This window comes from Cyphomyrmex costatus, unplaced genomic scaffold, assembly GCF_001594065.2.
Source record: "Cyphomyrmex costatus isolate MS0001 unplaced genomic scaffold, Ccosl1.0 scaffold882, whole genome shotgun sequence".
In the NCBI taxonomy this organism is placed as follows: Eukaryota; Metazoa; Arthropoda; class Insecta; order Hymenoptera; family Formicidae; genus Cyphomyrmex; species Cyphomyrmex costatus.
In genome coordinates, this window is record NW_017280466.1 from 67,184 (window position 1) to 90,903 (window position 23,720).

At 32.7% G+C, this 23,720-nt stretch overlaps 2 protein-coding genes across 3 annotated transcripts; both read left to right on the forward strand.

The window, feature by feature from the left end:
* Positions 1-7,295: 7,295 nt before the first annotated feature.
* LOC108781699 (putative uncharacterized protein FLJ37770) lies at positions 7,296-7,893 on the forward strand. The gene is made up of 2 exons (XM_018549754.1): positions 7,296-7,802; positions 7,864-7,893. The coding sequence occupies exons 1-2, from the start codon at positions 7,296-7,298 to the stop codon at positions 7,891-7,893; spliced, it is 537 nt and encodes a 178-aa protein (XP_018405256.1).
* Positions 7,894-15,274: 7,381 nt separating this feature from the next.
* Positions 15,275-23,453, forward strand: Lpin (phosphatidate phosphatase LPIN). 2 transcript variants are annotated; one of them, XR_001940963.1, is made up of 12 exons: positions 15,275-15,463; positions 16,162-17,151; positions 17,230-17,357; positions 17,435-17,643; positions 17,927-18,103; positions 19,397-19,921; positions 20,033-20,114; positions 20,189-20,462; positions 20,527-21,030; positions 21,141-21,244; positions 21,969-22,381; positions 23,174-23,198. XR_001940963.1 is itself a non-coding variant. In XM_018549764.1 (11 exons), the coding sequence occupies exons 1-11, from the start codon at positions 15,275-15,277 to the stop codon at positions 23,322-23,324; spliced, it is 3,333 nt and encodes a 1,110-aa protein (XP_018405266.1). In that variant the 3' UTR covers positions 23,325-23,453. The 2 variants fall into 2 exon arrangements, 1 of the variants encoding a protein (XP_018405266.1); XM_018549764.1 differs by lacking the exon at positions 21,969-22,381 and having other exon boundaries at positions 23,174-23,453.
* Positions 23,454-23,720: the final 267 nt, after the last annotated feature.

The window sequence follows — 23,720 nt, forward strand, 5'->3', positions numbered from 1 at the left end:
CATATAGTGTATTCAATTAAACGTATAAAACACACAATTTTATTACATCAGTAGTGTACGTTTTGTATATTTGATTGAATATATTATGCGAACTCAAATTCAAATATTCTGATTTAGCCTATATACTATTTACTTTATTTTTTTGCTTATTTTGCCACATTAATTAAATAGAAAATTAATAAAACAGATTGAATCCAACTTTATGTTTCTGATTTTTTTAAAATTCATCTTAGGGGAGGGTTAAACAACAAAAAAAAAGAAATAAAAGTTTATAGTGTTTGAAATAATTTTACGCTTTTTTCTAGTTTTTTTTTACAAAAAGAAATAATATAATAATTGCATTCTAATTATCTTTAATTTGCGCCAATAGAGACAAATTGTATAATAATAATGTTTTATTATTTTATATTACAGCTTCATTTTATATTTTATAATATTGAATATTATTGATGAAAAACATTGTGGAAATTTATTCGCATTATAATAATTCTTCAGGATATAACTGTTTACATATAGTCATACCATTTAAATGTATGCCAAACTCTGCATATATCTACATACTCGATGCTAATTATTACCAGAGGCAAAGATCGTTTATTAACTGTTTCCGAACCGGGAATCGTTGCAGGCAATGTTAATTAATTAAAGATGAAATGATTTATTCAAACTGAGAGAAACCATTCTTCGAATACACACTCATCCATTTCTAAATTCTACAAATGCAAAATCATTTGCGTTATATTTTCGCACATGTATCTACTTTAAAAAAGTATTTTTATAAATATTTCTTGTGATTTTCATGTGAGCCTAAAATATAAAATCCAATATTTATATAAGTAATTAGCATTACAAAAAGATACATTCTATATCAATTAAATGTACACAGAAAAAAAGTTATTCTCAACTTAAAATGATTATATTTCATTCAACGCAATCATTGTTTCCTATATAAGCAACAATATAAATTCTTTTTTAAAGAATTTGATAATCTCAACTTTCAACAATATTATATTCTTATGTTAATGTTATATAATAGTTACCTGAAAAGCACAATATGATTGAGAGATGATACACTATGAAGCAACAATTTGTAATTTTCTATCCGATATTATTTTCTCTCGAATCAAGAAAATTATTATTGAATAATGAGAATATATTCTTCTTGGTGTAACTAGTTCAAACATCTTCATGCAAGCAAATTAAGTCGATTTAACGCTATATAATCTTATTTCAAGCCTTATATGTCGAAAATAAAGATATTCTCAAAATGAGAATATTCTTTCTTTCTGTGTAGTCCTAGATGAAATTAAACACTGTCGAAAATTTTTAATGTTTCGAAAGAAGAGAGATTCGCTAGGAGTCGATGGAAATGTTCGCCAAGTTATGCAAATCATACAGTTTGCCCATAGCCACTGTACGCAATTCATCGCGTCAATCTGCGAGCTTTGAGCTCGCGGAAGCTCGTCGTTCTCATTTCGATGACGCTCGAAGTACGCACTCAAAACTCGTTGACGCCACTGGAAAGCACATGAGTCAGTATAAGAGAAAACATGTTTATATACTTTGCTGCGTAATCATTAATGTTGACTATCCTGTTGATCATTTGCCGGCATAATAGATTACAACGCAAGAAATTATACGCAATAGAAATGTGTTTATGAGTTTCTTTTGTATTTGTAAAGAGTTCTGTTACAATAATTGCTATATATTCAACGATAACAACATATTTTTTAATAGTTGAATACTTCGGAACTGAATCATCAAGTATTCGAATACTGGGTTATTAATTTTCTTTGTTTATTACATTCTGTAGCAGAAAATCTATTCGTTACGTTTGACTTGTTAAATCGATAAAAATTTATTAAATTAGGTTATTTTATATATTATTAAATATTTTATTCAAATTTTAATAATTGTGATAAATAAATTATACATTCTGGCTGTAACTCTTTGATAACATTATTTTATTCGATATGTTGATCGTAATATAGTAATGATATTTATAGCATGCTGGAAAAAATAAATATAATGTAGATGAAAAGTCTTCTAGAACATTTTCTTGCATGTATACTCATTGCATAATGCCTTCATTGCCTGTATGTGATTTCGAGATAACTGTCTTCATGTTTCCTGTGCTTTGATCTTATTTCGGTGTGGATCGCTGAATCAGCAAAGCTCAAGGCTATCACGAGTGACATGCCAAACATTCCAAGATGTCTAGATTATGAAAATATTAATTTTTTTATACAATTGAGACAAGTAAAAGATCGGTGTTTACAAAAAAGTACAAAGTTTTCTTCGTAAAGAAAAAAAAAACAATATGGAGAATCGTTCAAACTGAATTAATATTATTTCTGCGGGTGACGCAATTGATATATGTACTTTGATTAAATGTTTTACTGTTTATTTAATTTTGCGAATATAGAATATAAAATGTTAATTCTTGAAATAAAGAAAAAAACAAAAAAAAGGTAAAAGAGCCTAAATATTCGATAATGCCAGAGTCTTAAAATTCATTGTCTGTTATTGGCCACTAAGGTTACGATTCATGCTCATTACTGCTATCATCATTTCATCCTTGTTGTCATTAAATATTAAACAAGGATAAATGATGTTCACGAACGTCATGAGTGTGAATCAGACCATGGTCTGAAGGTGTACAACATGTACAATACACACCATCATAAAAACTAAAAAAGTCGTTATAAAAATTTTGAAGTATACTGTTAAGATACATTTAGTGCTAAATTAAGAGTCTAATTTAAAACAAGATAAATATTCGATGATGTTTTGAAATTCGTTCTTAGTTATATTAAATTGTACGTTAATTCGGTATCAAGTTTTTCGAAATTCGATTTTTTAAGACAATGACTCGTGTAATAAATACATACATTATTCTTCGATCTTTATCGTCAGAACCTTTTTAGAATTTATTTATATTATATTTTTATAGAGTTTAATCTATTTTATTTTGTTCTTTTATTTCACTCATATTTTTACCTCAAGATGTAAAAGTTTGTATTCTTTGTTTGCGAAATTGATAATTTGGATATTCTTAAGGCCATTCGAAAATAAATGCCACCTCACAATTGTATGTCAGTGCCAGGTCCATGGTCAAAGAAATTCACCTGGACGAAGGCCAGTCGAGATCGTCCCTGCCTAATTCGGGTATTCTACTTTTGAAATCGTAGGACGGTAATGTCGGTTACGCGGAATCCATTTCAATTTCAAAACAGTGGGTCACGAGACTGTTTTCTCTCGCTTCCGCGTTACTGTACCGCAGGAACATCAACAACAGAAACTGTATTGACTATTAGCGAGAAATAGTTTCAAAGTGTGTAAAAGTGAGACAAACTGTGGAGTCAGACGAGATACATAATTTGAAATCAACGTGAAACTGAATAACCTAGATTCATATATACAAGTTGTATATGTGTATTTGTATTGTATATAAGAATATGTTGATTTGCCATTTGCAAATAAATCAATTTTTGCGTGACTTTGATGTCACGTCATGTTATTAAAATAAGACATGAGACTGTGAGAAACATATAGAGAAAAACTAATTTTCTCAAGAAATGCAACAGCTGCGCACTCAATAATTATATTTAATTACCGAGAATTATTAAACGTGATTTTAGCATCAACTGGATTTTCACAATATTAGAAAGTTACGTTACTGCTGTAATTTCGTGGACAAATCGGAAGCTAATTTCGCGCACTCGCTATACGCACACAACTTATATATTTTTTTCATTTTCAAGATTTTCACGAAAACCAGTCACGAAAGTAACAATTTAATCGTTTTTACGCTCAGTACGAATAGTGCAATTTTTAGCAGAGAGTTACGCCGAGAAGTCTAGCCGCGAGCGGCTATTTCACGATTAAATTACTTTCGCTGCTAATAGCCTCTCTGTCTTTCCCATGCGCGAGGCGATCGTGCGTGGATTGCAAAAGCCATGTCGAGTAAAATTATATAACGTGCATGCCACGAACAAATTGAGGAAATCGATAAATTATTGAAAAAGTATCGCATTGCACGTAGTCGTCGTTCGGAAAATTAACCTGTCGAAAAGCCGCTCTGTCTGCCGACGATAATCTCCCCGCGTGCTACGTACGATACGAAGGATGATTAATCGTGAGAGATACTGGCGACACAGTTAATCACCGGTGCATGCTTGTCGAGTGATTGCACGGGGCAACGGTCGGTGGAATTAATTTCACGATCTCGACGGAGGTATCTCAATTAAAGTCACGTTTTGCAACGTTTAATATATTGAGATTGTGATATACATGTTTTACAGATAATAACAGCGCTGTGAATTTTATTATTAGGGGGTTTCTAGTATTTTTCAGTTTATTTTTCCGAAAGAATATTTCGAGGATCAAAGAGTAGATTGCTTAATGTAATAATTATTTTTCTTAAGTAAAATTTCTTCGGTTATTTGTATTAGTACATATAAGCTAAAGATACTCGTGTAAACTTGAATTCGACGTTTATTATATCGATTATACATATATACCTATATAAAGTGGGACCAGCTTTGAGTAAATGGTGATTCACAGTACATCAAAGATAATAAGCTGGTATATTTTTATCTACCACGTATTTGTCAGAAAAATTACGAAGTCATTTTTCGATGAAAGTCTCTTCCACAAAAAGTTTTGCTTCTTAATTTTTTCTTGAATTCTAAAACATAATGAATTTATCAAAATATTGTTATAAAATTCTGTTTACGTATCTTAATTTATACATAATACTATTTGTAATAGTAATGATAAAACAACAACAGTTATTTGAAAACATTTTATTCAAGTGACATAATAATTTGAAAATGATTTGTCACAACAATGACTCACCTCAGTACATCGAAGATAAAAAGCACTTATTTTATATCACGTATTTGTCAGAAAAGTTACAATGTCATTCTTTCATAAAAATATTTTCTGCAAAAAATATGCTTCTATATGTTCTATCTGTTCTTGATTTTTTCTTGAATTCTAAAATAATAAATTTATAAAAATGGTTTATATAAATTGATTCTGTTTACTCTCTTATACTTTAGTTTATCAATAATGCTATTTCTATTGTCTGCATTGCAGTAAATAATATTTATGATAAAACAACAACCAGAGTTATAGTATGTGAAAACAACTCATTCAATGATGGCGATTATTTAAGAATAATTTATCATATAGGAGACTTCAAGGTTTTGGATGTCCAACTCGCGTTTTGTATGTCTTGCGAGACTTTTGGCTGTTTGCCGATAGAATGCTTCGGTAAGTCATCGCAATATATTTACGATTTAAGCAGACAGATGAAGTTACATAATTTGTCGAGAGACAGGTCAATGTTCCGTAAGTAAAAGAAAATATCAGAGGGGCGGTATCAGCTGATACCGCGGCGAATTAAAAGTTATTCGCGTGCTTCCGACAATTCGTTTGACAAGAACAATCGCTTGTCTTTACCATTTGGCCGTAGACGTGACAACGTATTCTGTTATTAGGCGATTGTCCAAATATCTAAATTTGTATTTCGTTTCGTTTTTAGAGGAGTGCAAATTACATCTTTTCAATTGTATTTTTCATGTACAATTACTCGCGTAGGGGCATAACAAACTATATAGTATAATTAGTATTATGATTATTATTTCATTACATATCTTACTTCGTTGTTTTACGAACAGTGGCGAATTTCAACATATCAAGCCCTTTAAGATACAACGTATTATATATTTTTCAATTTTTTATAGACAATAGCATAAATAATAACGATAATCATGATTTAGCTAAATTTTTTCACCGATCTCATCAGTTAGCATAGCTTCATGATTTACCTATTTGGAAAGAATGGCGTTGCTGAAATATATAAAAATTTAGCTAAATACTGAAAATAATTTGCTTATGCCATCAAAATAATTATGTAAGAAGCTCAAGCATAATAAATAGTGCTGCAAAAATTTTTCTATTCTAACAAGCAGTTTAAGCGTTCTATTATATCCTATAATTATTTTAATAAAGTACAAAATTATTTTTAGATCAGTCTCTAGCTAAATTTTTAGATACTTCAGCAAAATCGTCTAGATATTTTCGAGCTTGACACACATAGTAAATAGTTTGTAACTATTTCTTCTATCTAAATATCCTGAGTGAATATTCGTGAAATATCGATTTGGCTCGTTTTAGGTGCGATCGATATTAAGCATTTGTTATTTGCAGCTATTAATAGGGGCTCGAGAGCCGAGCCTCTGCTCTCATCGATGATAGAACGCAGACGTTAACGAGATTTGCATCTGTCACGTCAAAGCCACGAGTGGACAAGTAGACAGACATCACGTTGGAAGGTGTTCCAAATATATATATGTCTAATTTCGCCTTTTGAAACCATTCCAGCTGTCAGATTGATTCCATTATCTCTCTTTCTTTTACAGTCTGTTCGTCTCTGATTGCACAATATTGAATAACCTTCTTAGAAATATACGCTTACAAAGATACTTACTCTCATTCTAATCTCTGACGATGTAACAATTTTATTTTAATTTAAATGTAATTTACAGAGTTCACATACAAGGTATTAAAAAATACATTTATGTGGTAGATACAGTATACTCCATACTGAGTAAAAAGGCCTTAGTGAACGTATAATGCTTATTGTTAGTAAACTCGAAAGCTCAATGTTCCTGAGATATAATTTTTGTATGTATAGTATCATAATTGACTTTATTGCCTCTTCTTATGTTGCATACGACGTGAAAAGAGAGAAATTGAGATAAGTAGCACTGATAGCCTATTTGGGAGAATTATAGATCCAATGAGATAATCTTCCATAATGCCCATCCAATCGTAATGGCTGATTGATGTTAACTTGCTGATTCCCAGTGAAATTTTTCATTATAAAGCGTATGGAAATTGAATCGGAACATTGAAAACAAGGTTTATAAACTGAGATCAGTTTTTACGTCGTATACGACACGTAGAAGCTAATAAATCAGTTATATAAAACTAAATAATATACATATAAAATATATAAAATGTTTATATCTTTTAACAACGCTTCAAACGGTTGAAATTTCGACCTACGTTCACTAAAATTTTTTACTTAATAGTGTGTACTACCATGATCAAAAAATAACCGGAATTTGTAATTTAAACCTCGCGGGCTTATCGGTTTTGAATTCTGTTGTTTGTGTCACGTTGGCAGCACTGCGATTTTTACAATGGATTTAAAACTTGAACAACGTACTTGCATTAAATTTTGCTGTAAAAATGAAATTAAGTGTTTCGACACATTAAAAATGTTACAAAAGTGTTATGGTGACGATACTCTATCGAAGACACAGGTGTACCAGTGGTATGAACGCTTCAAAAGTGGTCGTGAGGCTGTTGAGGACGATGCTCGTCCTGGGAGGCCATCGACATCGAAAACTGATGAAAACGTCGATGAAATCCGACAATTGTTGATCGAAAATCGCAAATTGACGATAAGGGAGATAGCTGAGACCACCAACATATCATTCGGATCCGTTCAGAGCATTTTGCGTGAGGATTTGGGTCTGAGTCGAGTCACTGCGAGATTGGTGCCAAAAGAACTGAATTTCGTGCAAAAATTGCATCGCGCTGAAATTTCAAAAGAGATGGTTTCCATGGTCGATTCCGACCCAACAGTCATCCAACGCATAATTACAGGTGACGAGACGTGGGTGTATGAGTACGACACGCAAACACAACATCAATCAAGTGAATGGCGAGCTAAAGATGAGCCAAGACCCAAAAAACGACGTCGATTTCAATCAAAGAAAAAAGTCATGCTTACTGTTTTCATTGATTACAATGGTGTCGTTCATCATGAATTCCTCCCAAAAGGCCAGACAGTCAACAAGGAATATCACCTAGGAGTTATGAAACGGTTACGCGAAGCTATCCGCAAAAAAAGACCTGCTTTGTGGGGGAACAACTCGTGGATTCTCCATGACGATAATGCGCCATCTCATATAAATGCGTTGATTATTCGTGAGTTTCTCGTCAAAAACAACACAAATACCATTCAACAACCGCCCAATTCACCTGATCTGGCACCATGTGACTTCTTCCTATTCGATCGACTCAAAAAACCACTACGAGGAACTCGTTTTGAGAGTGTGGAGGCAATAAAGCTAAAATCGCTGGAGGCACTAATGGCTATACCAAAAACCGACTTCCAGAAAAGCTTCGAGGGGTGGATCAAACGCTGGCACAAGTGCATCGCAGCCGACGGGGACTACTTTGAAGGGGACAACTTGAATTTTGAAGAATAAACATGTACTTTTCTTTTTATGAATAAATTCCGGTTATTTTTTTAGTATACTATCTACCATATATAATAAATGCTGAATAGTTTTTTTAACATCCTGTATATTTAATTATCTGATAGGAATAATGTAGTTGAATTATCATATTACTCAATAATTACTCAATAAAAACAGCGACAATTGTAAAAAATATGATTCGTTGAGAACTTCTGAAACTTTTTTACTCAGTCAATATGTTTAAATGCATATTACTGTAGTCACGAAATAATAATTTCATTAATCATTAAAATAATTATATAGTAGATCGTCCTATTTAAACATGATGCGCAATGTAAAAATTTTGACAATAATTTCTAATAATTTCTGGCAGCTACCTTAAGCATCTTACATAATTATTTTGATGGTTCCACAAAATTATTTTCAGATCTATATAAATTTTTAAATACTTTAGCAAAATTTTTTTTCGTAATACTTAAAATATGAAATTTTCAGTATTAAATTATTATTCAGCATTATAAATTGGATTTCTGTACGGGAGCTTGTTTACTATTTTTTCGCAGATTAGATTTCAATATCTTTAAAAACAGTTTAAAATTAGAATAAAATGTAGCGCAAAATGTAGTACAGAATCCTTGAGATCTGAGTGAATAACAAGCAATCGTTTAGATATGCAAATATCAAACGAGAAACGTTCTCGCTCCAGATGAATGTAATTTAAATTTTATACAGACTTGGTGGCGAAAATCGCAAAGAGAGTATAAAAAGATGTATTTTCGTAAAGAGCGACGCAGATGGTAAAATAATTTGCAGGCTGCGAGCGCAAGTCGGTTCCGTCGTTATACGTTTCACTCGCGTGTAAACTTCTTTTTTACGCAAGAGTCCCAGGAAAATGATCGAAATATTTGCGTCGTTATTCGCTAGTTAAAGATACTATTCGGGGCTCTTGCTTTGCAATAAAAACTATTGTTCTCGCGCGAATTGTCGCTGGCGACAAGTCATTTTTCTTCCTCATCACATTTTCTTTGTTGCGTGTTATACGAAAATTTTATGTGTGACCTTTACTTTAATGAACACTGAAGTGTTCGGATCTGAATGAGATTTTAGCAACCTCTAATTTGCTGTTTATTACGAACGTATGCAATAATTACGTAGCTATAATGACCGCGAGTCAAATCATAGCTGTCAAAAATCGCGAAAAAAATGGTCGACTATAAGTAGGATGATTCACATGAAATGCAAAAACAAACCGCTCTGATAAGACTTAATTGGTTGACTATTATCAGTTTTTATCAGTAAAACACGTAAAAAATAATAATCATTACGCAGTAAGAAATATAAGCAGATATTCATATGTTAATAGTTACTCAATGAATATTAAGATCTCTTTTTTAATTTACGGCCCACTATACGATCTGTAAACATCTGGACCGACGCATTGTCTGCGTCGTGAGAGGCCTTAACAATTGTGCCCAACAATTGTCCCCTCATACGCATATACACGTGCACGCATTCACACACGATCGCGAAAGCTGCACAAAAAAGAATAAACAGTGCCGCCATTAAACCTTGACAATGTTAGACTACATGCAACTTGTGTCGGCGGACAAAGTACAACATTCATGATTTTTGCATTGCGCGCACATCGCCGCCCACGCTTGGCTCGACAATCAGATAGCGGCCAAGTGAATACAAAGTGCTGGCATTCTCTTTTTACTTATATTCTTTAAGGATACGATCATTTCTAAACATTAATTCACGGCAAATTGCAACGCGATAAATTTTTAAACATAATCTAAAAAAATCTGAATAATTAATTTCAATATTAATTTTAATTTTCTCTCCCTTTCTCTTGAAATGAAACTCTTTAATAAATGACAAATAAATAGACATTAATATTTATAAAAACATTTTTGATTGAAAATCTCAGAAAGTGTAATGCCTAATCGAGTCTTGTAAACAGGATGTTAGTGTTTATTATAATTGTGTAAATTTATATACCGCGTATGTAGTCCCCCCCCCACCCCCGCGACGCTGATAGATTTTCAGCATTGACGCATACATACTCACTACCGCAGTAATATCATTTTAGTTAAATTGGCAATCAATTTAACAAATTTCGATGCCTGTAGCATCAGCGTCGCGGGGGGGACTACATACGCGGTATATAAATTCACACAATTATAATAAACACTAACATCCTGTTTACAAGACTCGATTAGGCATTACACTTTCTGAGATTTTTAAATCATACGAGTCAATTAGTATTATCTTTCATTATATTTTTGATTGAATAAAAAATCGCATGCTGAAATTTTTGCAGTATTCTTTAACATAAAAATGTGCGTAATCCGAATGCGAATTAATTCAAATTGGCTGTGTTTAATATAAATAAAACATTTTGTTGTTATAAATCTTTCAATATTTTTTCAGTGACGCGAATCGAATATCTTTTATGGCAATTATGGCATAATCTAAATTTCATAAAATTACTTTAATTCTTAATAGGTAATATTTCGTTGTAATTCATTATTTAATATTTTCTTATGACAATGATAGAGAATAGTATCTTCAATATATGCATAACATAAATATTTATTAAAATTAGCTTATAAGACATTCTATCAATAATATTATTTATTAATATTTTTTCTATTGCAAGAATGGAATAATATCTTCAATCTAATAATATTAATAATACTATTCATTTTTTAATATTTGTTTGTAGCAAGAATGAGTCAGTGTCTTTATTATATGTATATGCGACGAGAATAAAATAACATTCTCAAAACAGAATTTAGAAAAGTAATCTACGAAAAATAAGAACATAAATTCTTCTAAAATAATCTAGGTGAGAGAGAGAAAGAGAGAGATTACAGCATTGCAGACGTTCGTTTATATATTTCTGATCTTCTGCAGATTTGCGCTATTTTTAATTATATCGAGTTACTGTGACGCTTCGTGTTTCCTTCAAGTAGGCCGCCATGCAGTCTGCTGTGTCATTCATATCGGGTCTGCGTGAAAAGAAAACGTAGCATCCTCGCGTCTACAGTGACAGAAAGAAACTGTTGTGGAAAGAAATCATACGATATCTATATGCTGTCTCATGATATTGTATAAATATATATACAATTCGACTTACGTGACTTCAGAATTAAAGTCCAACGATCAGCATTTCATGTAACGATCTATGGCTAATAAAATTATCTTTGATTAGACGAAGATGACAGACATAGCATAATAATAAAAAGATCATGTTTATCGGTGCTTCGAATAACTCAATATGGCTGCCTTCGTTCTGATTAATAAAGATGTGTGAGAGATAAGACCTGTTTCTTTTTCAATTATACATTTTTATTGGATTGGACGATTCATCTTTCCTCCTTTTCTCTCCATATTAGAGAACGATTAGAGATAAAAAAAATTATAAGTAAAAAACTAAAAACTTTTGAGTAAAAAACTCAATAAATACCAATTTTTACCTGACACTGAAATTTTTTTATCAAATATTTTCTTTAGGTATTTGACAACATATTGTTCCAGTTTCTGCATTTATCAAAACGTTTTCTGCATAAAGATATCGCAAACAATCAAAATATAGTACAATAATTGAATAATGATGGCCATGGATATATGAGACTTAGATTCAGTTTTGAAAAGACGTTATCAATGTATTATGCACTACAACAATGCAAAAATATTTAAATATATAAAGAAAAAGATATTTGATATAGACATTAGACATTTTAAACATGTATGTAAAAAATGTATTCTATTTTTTTCAGAATTTTAATTAAAAAAACAGTTTTTATGATTTTTTAATGTAGCATAAGAAAACTATTTTTTCTTTACGAAAAAAGTTTAGCTAAAGAGAACAAGCTTTATATTTTCCGGAATAATTTCTTCAATTAGTTAGTTCTATTTTTCAATTATTTAGTACAACAAAGTTCCAAAATTTCAATCACACAGCAAATACAAAATATCATGTTTTTTATATGAATCTTTCACACGATTTTACTTCTTTTCTTCCTATGAGACCGAGATTGAAAAGAATAATTGACAATTTTGCTTAATGTAGAGCCTTGTGTCCACGATATTATTCCAAAGGTTCATATTGACTAAAATGTCTAAAAATCCAGCTAGATACAGATTTGAAAATAATTTTATTGGACCATCAAGATAATTATATAGAACTCTTGACTACAGATTGTTAGAATATCAAAATTTTTTACAGCATTGCTCATCATGCTTGAGAATTTCCCACGTAATAACATATTATTTTGATGGCCTCTAACAAAATTATTTTCAGATTTAACTAAATTTTAAGATACTTCATCAAAATAATTCTTTCTTTGTAGAAATCGTTCGAGGTCTCGAAACAATTTCAAGCATTATAGACAAAGCTTAATATCTAAGATAAGATTCAGTTGCTACTTTAAAAATGCTTTCGCGTGTTCTAAACTTATATTCGAATGAGAGCGACTCGTCGGGCATGACCAAAATATCTCACGATTATATCGATCATTGCTACTTCCGCTTGATTATTTCTTGACTTCTGTCCGATGAGATTGCCTTCGTCTGGCACGACCGAAATAACTTATGGTCTTACCTAATGGCCATTAATGGCGCAAGCCTGCTCGGTTCGAGCAGTAGGTTTCCGTGAACTTCGCTTTGTCGTTACCGGGCTTCGTTGAATGCGTCACGTTATCGTTCTTCGTCATTTTTCGCCCGATATTTTTATGCAAAAACAAACAATGAAATTTCCGCGGCCGCGGGGCAGATCCAATGAAACGAATGGCAGTAATGCTACATAATATCGTATAAGAAATAAGTAAGCTTAAGGGGCTTACTTGTTGCTATATTGTAAACACTGCGTAACAAAAGTTTAATACTGAAAGATATGTAGTATGTAATTACTTATTTTGAGTGGTTCAGTGCTTTTAATGCTCAAAATAAGTATTTATTACTTTTTAATATTAATTCTATGAAGCGCGCGCGCGCTAATATTAAAATCTGTAATATTATTTTCGACGTTGAATCTAAAAGAGCCATTTAATTAATTTATTTATGTTAATTACAAGGCATTAATTAATTTCAAAGAACCAAAATGGCATAATTCATATAAAAAACGTATAAAGAGAATGAATGTTATGCTTAGTTTTCATAGTTTGTTCTTAACTTAAAACCGTCTTAAGTAACATTTTAAGATGCTAATACTTTATAATTGGCATTTTAAGATTATATTTAATAGTCTTAAGAAGTGACTGTGAATACCGTTCTAAGGCTGGTATTCATATTCCGTTCTTATCTTAGGACGTTTTAAGTAATGTTTTAAGACACTATAATATGGCCCTCTGGCCGGTATTTATAGTCGGTTCTTATTACAAGATTGTTTTAAATAATGTCTTAAAACGCACTAATGCGGTCCTCTGATTGGTTCGTGATACCTCAAGACTGAATTTAAGACGATTCTAAATATAAGATCTATGAATACTGGTCTCTGATTGGTTTGTGACTTAAGACTGTACTTAAGGCGGACTTAAATACCGGCCTAATAAGGCTGATATTAATAGATTAATATTCACACTCGAATTTTATATTTAAAGAATCAGTTCTTAAATTGAGAGATTGTCTTAAGTACAAAATGTCATAAGCCAATCAGAGGACTGTATTAGCACCTTAATTATTTAGATATTAATTAATTAAATATTAATTAAGACGGTCTTAAAATAAGGACCGATAAATAGTTTAACAAGAATGATCTAAATTGCAGACGCGTATAACATAAAGAAAATCGAATTATTTGACGATTTTGAAAAGAAATTTTTAATTGAATAGTTTCAATAAACGTCGGATTAGGAAAGTTAAATTGGCCAATATTAAATTGGATTTCCGTAAGAGATTATAACGGATGGCTTTCTTCCGAGACCGTGATCTTAATTCTTGAAAAGATTAAAATTCAAACCCCTGTAAAATCTGTTTACAGAATTTAGTCGCCTTTTGCTCCGAGCGATTGTTTTCGTGCAAGATCAAGAATCGATCGCCGACAGGCGGAGATAATCTCGTGGTATAGTGTGACAAACGACGTATAAAACGACACCTCAATTCGATATACTCGAGGTATGTTGGAAATTGGCCTCGTCAATGGCGGAGGCCGCTCGCGGTCGAGACGAGAAATAATCGATGCCGTGCAGACGGGCAAGCGCACAGGTGGACGGTTAATGTCACACGTTTCTTTGTTCCAGGCGATCCTCCCGTGCCGTGCGTGCGCTAGGCGCGTTCGAAAACGCGCGCTAACGTCGCCGGCTGATCACGTGGCACGTCGCCGTATCGACCGCCGGCGCAGCCGCCGCGCTCATTGGCCCGGTTGGGACACGTGACAGCGCGCAACGTCAGTTCGGACTACCGTCTGCTGGCGGTGTCACTGGTGTGTCAGATCTACTACACTTGTCAACGCTCGTTCGACGGGGGAACAAAGGATTCGCGGAGAGAAAGACTTTGTCCTCCGTTTCTCGAGTCGCCTAGTTCGTCGGCGTCGCGCTCATCCGCTTTCTTCCGTCTCGCTTTCGTCGAGCCGAGCTCTCGCCAGAACTTGTCTCCACTTGTACTCGCGTCCGCGTCACGGTACCGAGAAGCGCGCTCGTGATACGGTGGGACAGGTGTTCTTGACAGCTCGCCGTCAAGCTGTGACAGCGTCGTTGGCGACTCGCGCGAAACGCGGCGTTTTTTTTTTATCAGTGACGGTGCGTCGTTGAGTTCGAGGAGATCGGAGTCAACGAGTCGTTCCAAATTGATAGATCCGTCGAGCAACACTTAATAATCTCGATCCTCTTCGCGACTCTTTGCATTTCTTAGCTCTTTCTCTCGGTGAGAGACCTTCGAATCGAAGACAACCGCGAACACCTCTATACTTTACCTTTTCACCGCACCGCGAATTTCGAACAACACTTGGCTAAATTTGTGTCGCGTTAGGTGCGCGGGCTTGGGACATGTACAGCATGAACTATATCGCCAAGATCATCAGCAACTTCCGTCTCTTCTACAACGAGATCAACGCCGCAACGCTCACTGGCGCAATCGATGTCATCGTCATCGAACAACCGGACGGCTCCTTCACGTGCTCGCCCTTCCACGTCCGTTTCGGCAAACTCGGCGTACTTCGTTCCAGAGCAAAAGTGGTAAGTCCCCCGCATTTGCGTCTATTATCAATAATTTATCTCTACGCGAATGAGTGCGAGAATAAACGATTAGAGGCTGACCTTTGTTGCGTCGTTTGAAAAGAATTATTGTATCGATCAGTTATATTATATCAATTTATTGAAATATTTGATTATGATACTCTGGCAACATTATTTCTTGTAATAGAATATTTTTTTAAATATAGTTTGCTACATGTAATAATCAGTTATTAAAAAAATTTTTTTTGTTTTTATTAAAATATTTTTTCACTTGTATTTTTAAAACTACTTTTTATAAAAAATATTTCGCTCGTAAAAAAAAGTAATTTAATTTTGATTTCATATTAAAATAAGATAAAAGTATATTAAAAAATAATTTTTTTTATACGTCATTATATTTATTTGAAAAAAAAATTGTTGTATCAATCAATATTTTAGGTAATTATTGAAATATATTATAATTAAATTTTTTTAAATATAATTTATTGTATGTAATAATTTGTTATTAAAAAATAATTCTTTTAAAAGAAAATTTTACATATTTTACTTTTGAAAAAAGTATTTTAAATTTTATTATATTAAAATAAGAAATGAATATTGTATAAAAAGTTAAATTTTTTATATGTACCTATTTATAACATACATATGATCCGAAAGATTGCAGCTTGCTGCATATTATACAAGAAATGTTTCCACAGGTGGATATTGAGATAAATGGAGAACCCAGGGAAATTCATATGAAACTTGGAGATTCTGGCGAAGCGTTCTTTGTAGAAGAAGTTAGCTCAAATGGATCTCCGACAGACACCGAAATCCCACCGCATTTGGCCTGTTCGCCCATACCCGACAATTGCTTTCCGCCGCCGAAATTTAATTTGTTGTCAGATCTACCTCAAGAACAAAGAGAGAAGATTCTTATAGACTCAGTTCTTTCCATAGAGCGAGAAAAATGGGAGCAGATGTCTGCCTTGCCGCCTGATGAACGGGAGAAATTTCTGATTGAACAATTCTCAGATCTTCCTGCAGAACATCGTGAGAAATGGCTTCAGATTGCTTCACTGACTGTAGAAGAGCGAGACGAGATGTTCAAGGAAAGCTTCGGCATCATATCTCCAGAGCAGAAGCAGCAGATGATCAGGGAACAGTATTCTGCTTTGAAGACAGAAGACAAAGAGAAATTGTTTAAGGAGAATTTCCCAGAGCTTTCGATCGAGCAAAGACAAAATTTCGAGAAAGCTTTACTGAGTGACTGGAAGGAAAAAGAGGAAAAATGGGAAGAGAAACACGGCAAGAACGATGACGAGGAGATCTTTGATATGGATGCTATCAGTGATGAGCAGCCGAAATCAACGATTTCTTGCCCGAAATCTTTTGTAGCTGTTACTTCGTCCGAAAGAATTCGTAAGATAAGTGTAGTAAAGAATGATTTTAGGCCAATTACGGATGACCCTCAAACTAGCAATAAGGAAAAATCTAGTGACGAATCTAACTCGTCTTCGGGCAAGAAGAATTCGAAGGAAGAGAACATTGATGAGGGCAAGAGTAACAATTCGACTAAGAGAAAACGTAAGAGGAAGAGTATTATGAAGAAGAAAGGCTCGCAGAGGAAAACCAGTAATGGCAATAGCAGTCAGACAGAATTAAGCGAGATTGATGCAGTTTTTACCGAGGAGTCAATTAACGAAATGGTAAATGACATTATTTTAATAAGCATTGTACTTCTTACTGTTATATTTTGGCATAGTTATTGACTAAAGATATTTAAGGGCCCCACTCCAATAGCAGAGGATGAAAAGAAGAATATCACTGTGGAATCAATGACATCTTCTCAGGACGCAATTGAGAAACGACCTGAAACCGATTTTCATTTCTTCAGTGACTCAGAAGTTACTAAGTAATTTATATTTTTTATTTAATTATTAATACATTAATATATGTATATTTATTAATGTGCTATAATATGTTCGAAAGAAATAAGGACTCTAGACCATGTTCGCCTGTTCAATCGGACACAGAATTTGAAGTACGTAAAATTACGCAAGAGGGCAGCGAGAGAGAAGATGACAAGGGTCATCAGCAGAGTTGGAGATGGGGTGAACTACCTAGTCCACCTCCAGAGCCGGCGCACATGTCTCATAGGAATTCGTTGAGTTCTTTGGCAACTGCTAATCAGCCAAACAGTTAGTATATGATTTCATTATTTCTATTTATATTCAACATGTTAAACTATACTCTATTCATGATTAACATTTCGTTATATTTCTAAATGGAATGGTTCTAAATGGAAAATGCTACTCTTATCGATCATTCATGTTTCAAGAAATTAATATGCCTGATTCTGATATACAAAATTATAACAAGTCAGTGTTGTAAAATTCTCAATCTTTTTTTCCACGAAAAGAAACTAACTTGAATGCTTCATCACTAACTGTTCGCTAACCATTCGCTTTTTTAATGGCACAGAAGATGCACAACGATCTATGCTCAGTGGCATGTTCTCCTTTATGAAGAAGACTTCTCGCGTAAGACACAATCCGGAATCAGAAGGAATTTACCTTAGCGATCTTAATGCCGACGAACTGGACCCCGAAGTTGCGGCTTTGTACTTTCCCTCCTCGCATCGAGGTCCGACAGTTAAAGGTATATGGTTAACTAGCTTTTGCTTCTGCATGTCAAATGCATGTTAAGTGCATCGAAACTAACACGTCAGTAAATAATAAATACATTTCTTCTGAATTTTGTAGCATAATTGTTAAATAAAAAGCGTTTTTGCATTTTTTTGTAATTCTTATTTTTTTTTAATAAAATATCCTAAACTATTCAACGTAAATATTTTAAATAATTTAATCTGTCCTTTTACTTTTCGGAAATAAAAGAATTTATTTTCAACCTTTTAGTATAATAAGTAAGATAAATAACTAATAAAGTTGTATGCACTGTGTAAAGTTTAATTTTCATTGTTTTACTTATTTAAAGGAGGGTATAAATTTTCGAGATTTTGCCGACCACTCGGGGTTTTATTTGTATGTTTTTTTATATATTTTTGTTCGTAGAAACCAAAAATAATCATTATAATAACACCAGACTTAAGAAAAAATTGATACATTAAAATAAAATGAATAAAATCCTTATTCGCATCGTTATGAAATCACTATTATGCCTCAATGATTTATAAATTAATTCCAAATTGGATCAAATGCGAGTACTATTGTACCACAAAACGTTAATTAGATTATATTTCTTATTAGAACATTTGTTACAAAAAAATTAATAATTTTATGAAAAATATGAAAATATTATAATACATCTCAATTATTGCTTTCTAACTAATCTTTATGAATCATTTTGTATGTTTAGATTCGATTTATATCGACTGTAATATATTGATAATTGGCAACAAAAAAGTTCTCTTATTAAAAAAAAAAAACAATGATAAATGACAAGATGCTCTCCTTTTTTTTATTCGAACTTGGGACCGACAATAGTAAAGTTACATTTCCTATTTACATATTTATATATATATATATATATATATATATTTACATATATATATGGTCTATGAATACCATACGTCGCTTTTTTTTTTGCGCCACAAAGTCACTCATCTATTCAAGTCCTAACGTGTACAGCTTATGACAGACACGCGACGTCGGAGTGGCGGTATCGAGATGACAAACAGTATAATGAGTAATTCCATAATGATGCAAATAAGGATTTTATCTCAATGTATCAATTTTTTCTTAAATCTGACATTATTATAATGATTACTTTCGGTTTCTACGAAGAAAAATACATAAGAAAACATACAAATGAAACGATCCCCGAGTGGTCGGCAAAACCTCGAAAATGTGTACTCTTCTTTGATTGTGTGTTATTTGGTGATATTGTTTTTCACATTTTGCGTAAGAAAATATAATATGTATTTTATTGCAGATGGAAAAACGGTAGATGAAGAGGATACAGAATCGGGTAATGGACCAAGTTTACCTCAGAGCCCCAACAGTGTTGAGGGAGCTATTGGTGGACCAAAGTCCTTAGATAGCGATTTTGAGGAACCAAAGCATCCTCTGTTCGATAATAGTATAGACATAAGTCTATCTCTGTGCGGTGGTTTGGACAGTGAAAATGGACCGTCCAAGGAGACTTTTAACGAAAATTTATTACACTTTGAAGACATCTGTGCCGATCCAAAACTATACGAGAATCCGAATCTGGTTGTAAAAATAAACGGGAAATTCTATAATTGGATTACAGCTTGTCCGATAGTGTTGACTTATGTCGTTTTTCAAAGACATTTACCGCAAAGCGTAATCGAAAATCTGTATATGTCGTTGCCGGTGCATGAAGATAAAAAGCGACAGAGCAGCGATAAGCCCGAGAGTCGTAGTGGATATAGTTCATGGTTTTCTTGGAGGCGTTCCACGCAACCTCCTAAAAAACCGCAAGACACTAGTCAAAGTAAGATTTCCCAAATTTTTTATCTTAACAAAAACTTCCTATTTTACAAATATAACTGTTTATTTTTAAATTAAATTATATTAAAATATGACTTCTTTTTATTTATTGTAGACGACGAAATTGCTATGCAGACACCTGATCAGTCTGTAGAAGTTAAGGCTGTGACAAGCGATGAATTAGCTTCGGCTAACAGGTAAATTCCCTGTCGACCTTTTTTTTTATATCTGATTTTTTACATTCTTTAATTTTATAAATTAATTTTTCCAGGGAAATGAAGACTGAGCAAAACACAGATTCGTCAAGCTCAACGGAGATAATGGAAATAATCTCTTGTACAAGATTGCCAACTGCATCGAATGAAACTACACTGACAAAGACTGAGAAAACGCGTGAAGGAGAAGGTGAAGGATATAGCGGTGGTGAGGATTCTGACAGTAACCACAACGAACCAACGGGTGTTAAAATACCCGTAGAAAGAAGACCGTATTACGAGTCGACGGAAAAATATCGTAAAACTCTGCGACTATCGTCCGAACAGATAGTAAGTATTTTCACAATTGCATAAAGTATGAAGAAAAAACGATTGAGGTTTGATTTCTTTACAGGCGAGTCTTGATCTAAAGGATGGCGCTAACGAAGTGGTCTTTAGTGTAACTACCGCTTACCAGGGTACGAAACGTTGCAAATGTCACATCTACAAGTGGAAATGGGATGATAAAATCGTTATTTCTGATATTGACGGTACCATTACGAAATCGGATGTGCTGGGTCATATCCTACCAATAGTAGGCAAGGATTGGGCTCAATCCGGAGTCGCTCAACTATTTACGAAAATAAAAAATAATGGCTACAAACTCCTATACCTCTCAGCACGAGCAATCGGTCAGGCTGGAGGAACTCGGGAATATCTGAGAAATTTGAGACAAGGCGATTTGACGCTGCCAGAAGGCCCGTTACTTTTGAATCCTACAAGTTTAATCCTAGCATTTCATCGCGAGGTGATAGAAAAGAAACCGGAAGAATTCAAGATATCCTGTCTGAGAGACATTCAAGCATTATTTCCTGAAGGATCCGAGCCATTTTATGCTGGATATGGAAATCGTATAAATGTATGAACTATAAATCTTATTTATTGATTAATTAACTTGAAATAAATGATAAACTTTTTATCAAAATGTATTAGTAAATTTACTACGTAGAAAATGTTTTATACGTACAGGACGTATGGGCGTATCGAGCAGTAGGCATTCCTATAATGCGGATCTTTACCATAAATTACCGAGGAGAATTGAAGCACGAATTGACACAGACATTCCAATCTTCGTAAGTATTACGTCATATTATTGTATCGTTTATTAAATTAATATTTCTTTGGTGGAGGAATATTAAAAATTTAAGATATATGTCTATTTGATTGTATTGTGATAATAACTTAATCGCACTATTTTATCTTTTTATACTTTTAACACACATAACATCTTGTAATTTATAGCATTTTTCTTCCTATTAATTATACGATTTTTTTTTTATGCTATACTTTGTGCTATACTGTATACTAAGCCTACGGCACGCGATACATTTTTTCTTACTGAATTGCTCGTGCCTTAGTAAATTATTAGAATTGCATCGAACATAGAATTTCTAATAATTTATTAAAACGCAAGAAATTTAACAGAAAAAAATGTCATATGCTGTAAATTTTAGATCAATATAAGTGTATTAATCTTAAAGCAATCGTATTATTTCCAGATGAAATATGCAACTAATAACAGCTAAATACAATTTGTATTGTATGTCTATATAACATTTAATATTATTGCTTGTCTTAATTAATTTTTATGTTTAATACTTACTAACAGCTTTTATGATCAAGATTATATTCTTTTAAATATACTAACAGTTTAAAATTGTTAACAAACTGGATGCCGCCTTTTCTATTAAACTGTGAAAGGATTTGAGCGTCAAAAATGAAGTTATTGGTTGAAAAATAAATAGAAATGCAAATTTTCAGAGGGTATTCATAGGTCGGATATTTCTGTGATTACAGTTATGCGCGTCAGTGCAATATCGTCAATGACGTGTTCCCGCCACAACCTATACCAAATGTCTACTGATAGCACAACCATAAATTTTAATAAATGTATTAATTACATTAATTGTATTAAAGTATTATATATTAATGTGCCAATAGCATATCCGACATCGTTGAATTATGCTTGGGACATTGCCATACATAATTGCGCTACATTTCGTGATAACTGATATAGTACAAAATTAAAACATTTTATATATGTGTGAGAGCACACGAGTGATATAACAGACAATCAGGGAAACTCTTTTCCAATTATAAATATTTAAATTACATATGTTACATATAACCACAATTTGATATGCTTATATTTTGGGATATATATTTGGTTGTGCGCGACAACTCCTACCTATCTTCTTATGATTTATAGGGTAAGCACTTGTTTTGTGTACACATTTGCTTTTTTATCATCGCTTGATATGCTTTGATTTAAATCCATTCTAACATCTCATCATTGGGGATACATTTGCCACTTGTTTTGGACAGCATTGAAGAAGAGATGGTATATTAATGCAATTTGTCACCTATAACCGTTTTCAGATATTATTGTGAATGTATAAGTGAAGGAAAAATATTCATCGCGCCTGTCTAATTCATTTTATTTTTTATTTGCTTATCGCTCATAATTTTTCAACCAAGCACTTCATGATCGCTCTTGTATAAACTGATTCTGCCATTCAAACATTAATGATATTAATAATACTTATAAAACTATTATAAATTAAAATAATTATAATTTGTAAACTATATAAATACGTTTTTTTTTTATTATTTATATTGATTTTTTTTTCTATAATTGATCATAATTTGTACGATTACGATTTTCATATCCGTATAGTTTTTCTACTCATAATTGATATGTTTCTCATTAATCTAATCTGGATTTCTCATGTTGTATGAACTTTACACTCTAATCCAACTTTAATGTGTATACATATATGTGTACACACATTGGTACAAATTTATTTCATATATTAACAGAATATGTTTAAAAAATTGAGATTGATAAAATTTATACTTTTTTGTATTCAACATATTAATTCATTTTAAATAAATGAGTTATTATAGATGGCAATTAAACATTCATTTTTCAGCCATACTGACGGCACAAGGATACTTGTTTTGATAGTGCTCTGCAATTTTTGTTTATTCTCTGATTACAGATATTCGAACATGAGCTTCATCGTCGATCAAGTATTTCCAGCATGGCGAGAAGATGCAACTGATGAATTCAGTAATTTTGCATATTGGCGAGATCCAATACCTGAAGTACCGAAACTCGAAGAGCTTTACACTCCAGCTCTAATTACCTAAGAAACTGTCTTTGCTCTAAAACCGTCATTTGCTTGGACTATGAACGACGATTATCATATTTAACTAACTTTTATACTCTGTGCGTTAATCGTAGTGACTTTGACTAATGTGATTGTCTGATGTAATACATTCAGGGAAAGTTAATGTGAGCTTTTAACGCTTTTTTCATATATTGAATTTGTTATTTAAATATTAAATAATAATTTGTGAAAAGATCCAGAAGAAAGATCGCTTATATATGTATAAACATTATACATTATATAATATATATATATATATTATATACATTTAATATATATATATATATGGTATATATATGATCTTTCTTCGAACAGTAAATTTCATTGAAATATACACCAAAACATTCCAGCTTCGTTACATTAAAATAATGCAAGT

Coding starts and splice junctions, on each gene's coding strand:
- LOC108781699 (XM_018549754.1), top strand. CDS start 7,296: ATGTTACAAAAGTGTTATGGTGACGATACTCTATCGAAGACACAGGTG. Junction 7,803..7,863: donor GATTTCAATCAAAGAAAAAA/GTCATGCTTACT, acceptor TCCTCCCAAAAG/GCCAGACAGTCAACAAGGAA.
- Lpin (XM_018549764.1), top strand. CDS start 15,275: ATGTACAGCATGAACTATATCGCCAAGATCATCAGCAACTTCCGTCTC. Junction 17,644..17,926: donor AACTGCTAATCAGCCAAACA/GTTAGTATATGA, acceptor TTAATGGCACAG/AAGATGCACAACGATCTATG. Junction 20,463..20,526: donor GACTATCGTCCGAACAGATA/GTAAGTATTTTC, acceptor ATTTCTTTACAG/GCGAGTCTTGATCTAAAGGA.